The sequence below is a fragment of the Cynoglossus semilaevis genome, chromosome 11 (assembly GCF_000523025.1).
Source record: "Cynoglossus semilaevis isolate Cse_v1.0 chromosome 11, Cse_v1.0, whole genome shotgun sequence".
NCBI classification, from domain to species: domain Eukaryota; kingdom Metazoa; phylum Chordata; class Actinopteri; order Pleuronectiformes; family Cynoglossidae; genus Cynoglossus; species Cynoglossus semilaevis.
In genome coordinates, this window is record NC_024317.1 from 3,709,975 (window position 1) to 3,719,786 (window position 9,812).

A 9,812-nucleotide genomic window follows, 5' to 3' on the forward strand; every position below is an offset into this window, starting at 1 on the left:
CCCCGGCGCGGCCGACGCGCCCCCCGCACGTCGAGGGTTCCTTTAATCAGTACAGGTGGGCTGGAGGAGCAGGTCGGCTCCTGTCGGGGGAGCTGGACGACACGGATTTGTTGCTGTTGACAGCAGCTCCTCGAACCCTTTCATCCCCCGGCCTGCTCTCTGTGTTGGAGCTGGCACCAGGTTCAGTCAAACACCTGCTCGGCCTCCGTGCTCCTGTACTTTCTCTTGGCTGCGTTGTTGTTCAGTGACAATTCACGTTTGTTAGAAAACGTGTGTCATTTCTCTGACTTTTTGACAAAAAACTCTCCTCTGTGGCTGTGTTTCTGCAGAGACAAGGTCGTTGTGACACATTTGCAACAGAGTTTGATCTGGAGGCAGAAGAGTACGTGCCCCTGCCCAAGGGTGACGTCCACAAGAAGAAGGAGATCGTCCAAGACGTCACACTACACGACCTGGATATTGCAAATGCGAGGCCACAGGTACGAGTCTCCTGATGTAACATAACATTATAGAAAAGTTTAACTCATGTAAATACTTTACAATTAATTCATCATTTGGGAATTGACTGCAGGGAGGACAGGACATTCTCTCCATGATGGGACAACTGATGAAGCCAAAAAAGACAGAAATCACAGGTTGGAAAAAAAAAAAAAAGACCGCTACTCACACTTACACCTGAAATGCAAATATGGAATTGAGGACACCTAAGGTTAAAAAAAGAAAATAAATTATTTTGTAAACTGTTAAATAAAAGTTTAAATGTGAAAAATCAAACAAATCTTGTATATTTTTTAAAAATTTAAATAAATCAATTTCTTGCCTTCAGATAAACTACGTGCTGAGATCAACAAGGTGGTGAATCGCTACATCGACCAGGGCGTAGCTGAGCTGGTTCCCGGTGTGCTGTTTGTGGATGAAGTGCACATGTTGGACATCGAATGCTTCACCTACCTCCACCGAGCGCTCGAGAGCTCCATCGCACCCATCGTTGTGTTTGCATCAAACAGAGGCAACTGTTTAATCAAGTAAGAAGTCAACGGTTCTTTAACAAACGTATTTCTACTGAGGTGACAGATTTGTGGCTTTAACATGCTCGCGTTGTCCACCAGAGGGACAGAGGACATCAGCTCTCCACATGGGATTCCCCGGGACTTACTGGACAGAGTCATGATCATCCGCACGGTGCTGTACACACCACAGGAGATGAAGCAGGTGAGTCCACCACAGTCTTCTTCTATGATGGAGAAGAAGTTGGTGTCGTTAAAAGTCTGACACTTTTTGGCTGTTGATTTTCAGATCATCAAGATCCGAGCTCAGACCGAGGGCATCACTATCAGTGAGGAAGCTCTCGCCCACCTGGCAGAGATCGGCTCAAAGACCACCCTCAGGTAAAGGGTCCGACTGGATGATGACTGAAATAAGTGAAGACTTCACTTTAGGTTTAACACTTCTGCTGAAAACCCCAGCGTCCTGATGGAATCCTGTTTTCTTGCAGATATTCTCTGCAGCTGCTGACGCCGGCTCATCTGCTGGGCCGAGTTCAGGGTAAAGAGAACGTGGAGAGAGAGCAGGTGGAGGAGATCAACGAGCTCTTCTACGACGCCAAGTCCTCGGCCAAAATCCTCCAAGACCAACATCACAAGTACATGAAGTAAAACTGGAGTCATATCCTTTCATAAGACGGAACTGGTGATACCTTCGCTTCAAACTTCCATGGTTTCACTTTTGTCACCAACCACCGTTTCTGTGCTGTATTTACTGTAGTAGTTTTGTTCTAATAAAATTTAAGTTTTATTGTTTATAAATGGAAATGATGTGTCGGTGGTTTGGATGTCACCGTCATCACACTGAGCAGATTCACCAGGAACAGTGACTTCAACAAAGTATGTGGAAATAAATCATGAAATGATTTTCATTGGAAGGAATGTAAAGGAAAAAAAACAAGGTCCGTTTCTATTGTGCCTTGTTTTTAGAGGGATTAGGAAAATGAAAGATGAACAGATGAGTTTTAACATCTGGACATCGTCGGCGCCACAGTTTACTAACCGACCACATTGTAAAAAGCAGCAACAAGAAGCAGGTTCATTGAAATGGTCTTTAATTTTCTAACTTTTTTAAAATAAATATGGGGTAAAATAAGTTGACTCAGTTATTTTTCATTTGGTAGTATTTCAACTTATTTCTGTTTTCATACATAAAAATGTGAATTATTTTGTTTAAGTGTGCACTGTCCAAGATTTAGTTTTTCCTTGACTCACAAGGCCCATAATTCTCATGAAGAATTTCACTGGTTGCCTAGACTGTGACTAATAAAGTAAATATAAGTTCTAACACAAATAAGGTAGAAACTGTTAATCCTTTTTTGTTTATTTTACATTATCTTTGTGCTTTAAATATTTAGGACACCAAAATCCAACAGATTAAAAGATGTTTGGACTCATTGTCAAATACAGGTCGAACTAACAAAACGTCACTCACTAATGTTCAGTTAACTCTATATCCAAAAACCTTTAAAAGTTATTGATCAGCTGTGTCTTCTACATTACATTGCCATATGAAAATATAACCCAACATGTTTATATTAGGCCGTTTAAACAGTCACTTACCGCAGGACATTCGCTGCCGCCGCCATTATCGGCCGCCATAGCTTCCATTGATGGACCTGTTGTTGACAAACGTATCGTAGATTTTGGTAAATTTGATCTTCTGACGTCTGAAGAGTCTGCTTTTATTGAGTCGCAGCCTCTCTGCGCTTCTTTTCCGTTTACGTCTATTCTAAAACAAGATGTATATAATTGCAAGAAACGTTATTTTTTTAAAAATAAACCGAAGTCGCTAACAATTAGCCAAGTTCACAACACACGCTTCCGTCACCGGGGAGGCTTTCAATAACGTGATTGGACCAGCTACCTGTCAGTTAATGAACGAACCAATAGGCTGTGTTAATAGGCCGAGCGGAGAACGAACACCTGAAGGAGGAGTGTTGATGGACGTGATTGGCCCAGCCCGGCGGGTTTGACTGACCGGTCAGATTTAAATGAATAAATAGCATTCGGCTCACCGGAAAAATGACTGTTACGACCGTTGGACTGCAGACTGATCAATATTGTTGAGGACACCGGCAACACGCGACAAGTCAAGTTCAAGTCAAGTCTCACAGTAAAGACTGAAATCCAGCAGCTGTATGAACTTATATCTTTAATTATATTTTTGCTTATTTTCCAAAACAAATCCATAAAACAATTTTTCATGATTATTCAGATTAATCAAATTTAACTCATCTGAGAGCCCAAATTTAAACACTTAATTAAACACATCTAAGTGATGCTTAAAGAGACAGATCCCACCTTTACAACTGAAATCAAGGCAGTTACACTGTTAAATCTACAAATTATTATCAGTGAAAAGTGTTTTAATAAACATGGAATAAACAGAAAAAAATAAGGTGTATTTCAGAATATTGTCTACTGGAGCCATCCCTCGTGTATGTGTTCCACAATGTATTTTTACAGATTTTTTTTACCGTATTTTTTCCATAATGATGGAAATCAATTGTTAAAAAAATCACCAGTTTCTTCACGACCTGTTCCAGGTCCAGACACTCAATTAAATAATTTAGGATTCAGGATTTCTGGAAGTCTGGGAATCATCCATCTCAGTTACAGTCACCAGTGAGTTAAAATGTTAAATTTAAACTTATTTTTAATGAACTGACATAGGGCTGGAGCGCTGACACCCTAACGTGGTCCAACCCCAGTCAGAGAGTGTGTAAACAGCTACTTCCTGATTGGCCGAGCGGAGCGTGTGTTGAACGCGGTCTCTCCTCCAGACCTCGCTCCACTGAACACAGATGGAGCTGCTTTTCCCATTTTCTCTGTAAAAGAAAGTAAGAAGAAAAAAAAGTAGTGTGTGAGGCTCTGGGTTTCTCCCTGTTTTATAAACACATGCTCCTCATTTGTCATGAGAGGAGAGAGAGAGAGAGAGATGGTTTAAGGGGACCCTCCCATCATTACCTCCCCCCTCTCTCCCCTGTATATGGAGTGGAAACTTGAGAATCATTAGAGAACCCAACTCCCACACACACACACACACACACACTTGAACTTCCCACACTCCTCCATTACTTCCAGGGTCTTGCTCTTGGCAGGACCACCAACACCAAGATTACTTCTTGCTTCACTCAGATCCTCGTCCCTCACTTCAGGACGCTGCATCTGTTCCTCTTCCTGTCCCGGCTGGAAAGACACAGGAAGACCAAACAAATAAAACAACATTCAACACAAATTCTACATTCTGCTGCGTTCAAGAACTCCAAAGTGGACGTACCTGAGACATTGTTGTCCGTCAGGGTGAAGACTTCTCTGAGGTTAAGGCCGTGGAGCTGAACACACACTCAGCCCAGCTCTATGTTCAACAAAAGCAGCAGAGATTCTCCAGTGGACAATAAATGTGTTTTAAAGACTAACAAATGATGTAATGAGTGTTCAGACTCCTCCTCCTCCTCCTCCTCCTTCCTCCTCCTCTGTCCCTGCCTCTGGTCTTTCTCATGGTCCCTCATCTTTCCTGCTGCATCATTAGACAATGATTAGGTCACTGCTGCAACTGGTGGCTCACGGTCTCCCAAGAAAAACACAACTTCTGTCTCCTTCTCTGGAACTTTCTCACCACCGTCGACCACAGTAACTTAGTTCAGATATAACATAATTAACAAGAGATCATCACAAATGATATTAAACTGTACCAACACATTCACAGGATCCAAAACTACAGTGAGATGTTATATAAACGGAGAGATCCAAACCGATTTTAATTTTTTTTTAAAATGGCTGCCACACACTGATTCACTCCATGAAGTGATAAGTTAAATTATCTTTTTTTAATTAAAGGAGCAGCTGTAATAAATAAATAACTAAATAATAAAGTCTTTCTTTAGTAAAAACCGAAGAACACGAGGGGTGAAACCAGGAAGTGAAAATTCTACTTCCTGTTTGTTTTCCTTAACTGTGTGGTCAAGGCAAACAAGCCACAGTAATTATCTGAGAAACAACAGTTTCACCCAAAAACTTTGATTTGATTCAGTGTCTTTTAATCAGACTGTAACAACACACTGTAGAAATTACAGTTTTATTTGTATAAAATAACTTCAAACACTTTCAGTGCTTTTTTTCTTTTTTTAAAATGCATGATTTTTTCCCATTATAATGACATCCTGAAACTGATCACGATAAACCCAGGAATGTTACAGTAAAAATAGCCCTAATACACACACACGCGCACCCACACACACACACAGACCCACACACAGAGGTCACTTGTTCCTTCCTAGCGTTCACACAGTCAGTAACCATGATTACTCCCCACTTCATCCACCCATTGTAGCTTCAAGTTTTCTGCCATTTTTGGTCAAATCTAAGTGCGTTTTTTTCTGTACTGAGGCAAAAGTTGACTCTCCACGAACTGAACGAGTCGAGTCTCCGTGACAACGACAACAGCCAGAACGCAGAAAAGACACACGGCTCCACAGCCAACGTGGAGCAGCCTCAGTAACCATCCTCGGTCACAGCAGAAAACACTCTGAAAACGAAGGAAAACACAGACGTCAGCGCGATTTTCACACAGAGACGCAGTGTTCACGGCTCGTGGCGTACCTGAGAAACTCCTGGGACGACCGCGCTGATAAAGAGAGTCAGCAGCAGGAGGGGGGAGGGCAGCAGGCCCCGCAGAGGTTTCCACGGACTGTGCCTGAAATAGTTGTGTATGTAGAGCAGGCTGTGGAGGATGCGGAGGCCCATGTTCAGACAGTTTGCCAGAATGAAGCCCACACCTCCAGCCCACCGGGTGAGGACGTAGGACAGGAAGAGGAAGGACACGGAAAAAGCCAGCATCACCAGGTTGTACCTGAGGAAACAAAAAAACAAAAAGTGTTAAATGACGAAGGTGAACAAAGTCAGTGTCTGTGTGTGTTTTTGACATTCTTACTTGTCGACCTCTTTTTGGCTCATGGCAGCAAATACAAAACACTCCGACACACCGTTGACAGCCATGAGGAGGACGTAGCAGCTGTAGCAGCGCAGCAACGTTGGACCTGAAATAAACAACGTTCAAACGTTCACTTTGTTCAACAGGAACTATGTTTGAATAAGAACAAGATTGACAAAATTCAACAAATTAATGTCTGAAATGTTTCAATTTAAATAGGTCAAACATATATTTTTGTTACGTGTCATTATGTTGTTGTCACGGCTCACTGACCTGCACCACTGCTCAGCAGGGAACCACCATAAATGTCCAGAGCCAGGTCAGCGTAGGTGTATCCGAACACTGTGATGATGAGACCGATCAGCGTGACCAGCTTCAGCAGACTCTCCAGGACGTCGGCAGCCACGGAGACCTCTTCCTGTGGTCACAGGAGAAGGTCAAGTTTTGACAGCTAATCTAAAAAAAAAACAAAAACTGTTTACTCTTCTAACATCTGACCTGTTTTTGTTTCTCCACGTCGCATCCTCTCTCCAGTACTTTGGCAAAGAAGATGTAGAAACTTTCCTCAATGGGCCAGAAGATGAAGCGAGCCACCATGGAGCCCAGATTACTGACGATGTCGTAGACACCCTGGTCTCCGAAGCTGAGGACGTTCAGGAAGGTCATGACGTAGCGTTCGCCCTCTGTCAGCAGCTGCTTCAGGAAGGACTGCTTAAAGAAGCTCCAGGTGAGACCGGCGAGGGACCAGTCGATCAGAGGCTACGGAAACAATAACCATCTGAAACAAACTGCCTCTTTTCATTTGTGACTTCTTCTGTTTTTGTCAAATACCTTTCCATTCAGTCCACAGGGCAGGAGATCCCGAACACTTTTCACAGGAAAATTCTTCTTGTGAGCTTCTTCTGAGCCCAGGAAATGGATAAAGTAAAGCACGTAACACAGAACCAGAACAGCTGTGTACGCCACCTACAGGCAAAATGAAATTATTTTTCATTTAATTAAGGACGTATTTAGAGGAATATTGACAGACACTTTGTCTAATTTCTCACATGAGCAGCTGCGAAAATATAAAGTCCCCAGTCCCGAGCTGTCACCACCAGTGCCACGGTTATGAGGCACTTAGCGATCATGGCTACGCTTTCAGAGACCACCTTCACACGGACAAACATATGAGCCTGAGCCAGGAACCACAGAGGCTCGGCCAGCAGCTCCTGCACTCCGGCCAAACCGAACAGCACCACAGCGGGGCCGTAGTACGGGACGGTCTGAGGATCTGGGACCTCCAGGAGCCACAGCCACACAGGGACCAGCAGGACGGCCCATACCAACCCCAGAGGAAGCCTGGGGGAGCAGGTGACGATGAGGGATGAGGGAGGTTTTTTTACTTTTACAAATAAAATACTTTTACATAAGAAACCTGCATTATTTCACTTTGCAGAAACAAAACTAATTCACAAAACCCAGAAATCTGCTTAACATTTTAGCACAGAAACCAACAATCCCTTTTTAATGAACTACAGCACAAACTAATGATTTATGGTTCCCATTTATTCATCACAAAAGAACCGAGGGTTGACACTGAGCTGTTGCTTCTGAAAGAAATGTAAAAACAATAAGAACTTTTTACATTTTATTTAGAATTAAAACAGAGAGTGGTTTCTTCTCTAAAAAAAAACACAGACAAAAAAACGACTATCATACATCAGACATCAATAATCTGAACTCACGTCAGCCACAGCAGGTTGATGACTTGTCTCCAGCTGTGGTTCGGTCCAGAGGTTTGTTCTCCACTCAGACATGCTTTGCGGAAAGCCTCTCTGGACAAAAACACTAATGTGGAGTAGAGGAGGGTGAGCCTGCACAACACAAACACAAACACAAACAAACAAAAACACAAACAAATTGAATTTGGTCTCATTCATCTGTAGCACACTGAACACAAGATTTTGCCCGAAATGTGCTGTAACATTTATTTTCACTTCTCCAATAAAAACGGAGCTGTGTGAACATCTCTGTATGACGATTAAAACAACACTGGACAAGTTTTTTCAATCCTTTTCTGTATTCCATGTAGCGTTTACTAACTCTTCCACACCTCGATTTAATATTTCCTCATAAACGTTAAAGTCTAAATCTAACCCTGTCCAGATTTAAAACCGTATTTTTAGCCTGATTGAGTGATAATATCACCTGACATTGACGACACCAATCAGCTCTTTAGACACGAACCGCAGCGTGAAGGCATTCAGCAGAAAGGTGAGAATCCGGAACGAGACCTGAAGGCGAAAGAAACCAGGTTAAACAGAACCACGAGTTCAGATTTATGTTCTTTATGGAACTCTGTTCTTCTCTGTACCTGTAGCACCACATTGTAGGACGCTAGTATGGACGCGCTCCTCAGCACCTCCTGTGAACTCATGCTGGGAAACACTCGTCCTCTGAGCCGCAACAAGCGCTAACTTTCTCATTGGAACATTCGAGAAGCAAAACCCGATTTTTTTTCATAAGAAAATAATCATTAAGACAAAACTACTGTAAACTACGGACGAGTTCATACGGACAGGAAAGATGACAGCGGTAGAGAGACATCACTTCCGTACACAGTGTACGTGAACACGCTACACCGTGCTGACGACGTGCTGACGTCATAGAGTGTTGCATTTAAATCTGCTGCCGCTAGAGGGCAATGTTATCACTTTGACAATCGATATAGGCTCATATTTTATAACTGCAAACGTTTTCGTTGCTTGCACGTGTTGACATCATTAAATTTAAATTTACGTTTTGACGTCAAAGGCTTTTTGTTGCGTTGTATATATGACACGTGAAATGACCAGTTAAAAGTTGGCTCTAAAAAGGCTTGCGTCTAAATCTACTGCCGCTAGAGGGTGGTGTTATCCTTCTTACAATGTACACAGAATTTAGTCTATACAAATTCTATCTCGGGGAAAGTTATCACGGCATCCAGTACTATAGAAATATTACTGTTTGCATTTTTGTAAATACTCTTAAAGCTTATCAGGTAAATTAAAATAAAACGCTCAGTTTATTATTGTCTGTTAAAGGAGACCCTTGTTTTGTTTAGTAATGACTGAACGCTAACGCATCTTTTTCCACATAGACAGAGATGGTGATATGAATGACTTTCAGCCTGTAATTTCACCACTAGATGCTGCTAAATCGTAGACACGTGAACTTAACCGCTAACAAGAGTCTACAGTTCTGCTCATTCACACATGGAAATATATTTTAAAAAAAACAAACAATAGACTTTGGAGTTGATGTGTATTTTTTTTATTATTAGATGTAAAATATGGAGACAGTAAAAAATAAAAACAATACATCCTGAAATAACCAATAATCATGTAACAACAACAACAACAACAACATTCTTTACATGAACAGTATAATACACAGCATTTTTGTGACTTCATACTCGTCGTTTACAGTCACGTACCATTACCCAGCTCTTCTGCAGACCCGGCTGTGTCCCTTTGCAACCCTTTCAGACGCTCACATGCAGCGTTAGCTTTGTCTACGTTTGTTCTTAACATGGCACCATTGAGTAAAACACACAACGGACAAGATTCATCCGAAGACGGGACGTAAGAAAACAATTAATTAGCAACAAATAAGAATAAAGTTTCAGGGATTTCTATACATGCAGTCGCCTTATCAATAGAATCTACAGCTGAGGAATACAGTACAGATAATTCTTGACTTGCCTCTTCATAACTGAATCTTAGTAAATGGGACACCGGATGGCTGCAGATGACAGCAGAGGAATGTAAGGTTTGCAGCCTACTGTCTTTTTATTTATTATTATTATTATT

At 42.0% G+C, this 9,812-nt stretch overlaps 4 protein-coding genes across 4 annotated transcripts in view; 1 reads left to right on the forward strand and 3 right to left on the reverse strand.

Annotated features, from left to right (window-relative positions):
- Nucleotides 1–2,139, forward strand: part of ruvbl1 (RuvB-like AAA ATPase 1) — a 4,561-nt gene extending 2,422 nt beyond the window's left edge. The window contains exons 6-11 of the mRNA XM_008319959.2: nucleotides 330–479; nucleotides 572–635; nucleotides 827–1,025; nucleotides 1,110–1,212; nucleotides 1,297–1,388; nucleotides 1,496–2,139. Of these exons, the coding sequence (XP_008318181.1) occupies nucleotides 330–479; nucleotides 572–635; nucleotides 827–1,025; nucleotides 1,110–1,212; nucleotides 1,297–1,388; nucleotides 1,496–1,655 (768 nt within the window). The 3' untranslated portion in view covers nucleotides 1,656–2,139. The remainder of the gene's footprint in view (nucleotides 1–329; nucleotides 480–571; nucleotides 636–826; nucleotides 1,026–1,109; nucleotides 1,213–1,296; nucleotides 1,389–1,495) is intronic.
- The window catches only part of eefsec (eukaryotic elongation factor, selenocysteine-tRNA-specific), a 100,890-nt gene extending 97,990 nt beyond the window's left edge, over nucleotides 1–2,900 (reverse strand). Inside the window, exon 1 of the mRNA XM_025059778.1 lies at nucleotides 2,607–2,900. Within this exon, the coding sequence (XP_024915546.1) occupies nucleotides 2,607–2,616 (10 nt within the window). The 5' untranslated portion in view covers nucleotides 2,617–2,900. The remainder of the gene's footprint in view (nucleotides 1–2,606) is intronic.
- A 656-nt stretch (nucleotides 2,901–3,556) lies between these two features.
- Nucleotides 3,557–4,761, reverse strand: mustn1a (musculoskeletal, embryonic nuclear protein 1a). The gene is made up of 3 exons (XM_008319966.3): nucleotides 4,327–4,761; nucleotides 4,109–4,235; nucleotides 3,557–3,874 (listed from the first exon to the last, which is right to left on the reverse strand). Exons 1-3 carry the CDS (start codon nucleotides 4,333–4,335, stop codon nucleotides 3,777–3,779), a joined length of 234 nt encoding a protein of 77 aa, XP_008318188.1. The 5' UTR covers nucleotides 4,336–4,761; the 3' UTR covers nucleotides 3,557–3,776.
- A 303-nt stretch (nucleotides 4,762–5,064) lies between these two features.
- rft1 (RFT1 homolog) lies at nucleotides 5,065–8,587 on the reverse strand. The gene is made up of 10 exons (XM_008319967.3): nucleotides 8,336–8,587; nucleotides 8,170–8,255; nucleotides 7,707–7,835; nucleotides 7,029–7,320; nucleotides 6,811–6,945; nucleotides 6,478–6,738; nucleotides 6,253–6,397; nucleotides 5,980–6,085; nucleotides 5,649–5,898; nucleotides 5,065–5,574 (listed from the first exon to the last, which is right to left on the reverse strand). The coding sequence occupies exons 1-10, from the start codon at nucleotides 8,396–8,398 to the stop codon at nucleotides 5,410–5,412; spliced, it is 1,632 nt and encodes a 543-aa protein (XP_008318189.1). The 5' UTR covers nucleotides 8,399–8,587; the 3' UTR covers nucleotides 5,065–5,409.
- Between the last annotated feature and the right edge of the window lie 1,225 nt (nucleotides 8,588–9,812).

Bases quoted from the DNA above. Each gene is read 5' to 3' on its own strand.
- mustn1a (XM_008319966.3), bottom strand. The intron at 3,875-4,108 runs GGAAGTTCAAGT...TTTCTTTTACAG, and splicing joins GGAAGTAATGGAGGAGTGTG to AGAAAATGGGAAAAGCAGCT.
- rft1 (XM_008319967.3), bottom strand. From the start codon at position 8,398: ATGAGTTCACAGGAGGTGCTGAGGAGCGCGTCCATACTAGCGTCCTAC. The intron at 7,321-7,706 runs GTGAGTTCAGAT...CTGCTCCCCCAG, and splicing joins ATCAACCTGCTGTGGCTGAC to GCTTCCTCTGGGGTTGGTAT. The intron at 6,398-6,477 runs GTCAGATGTTAG...CTGTGACCACAG, and splicing joins ACGTGGAGAAACAAAAACAG to GAAGAGGTCTCCGTGGCTGC.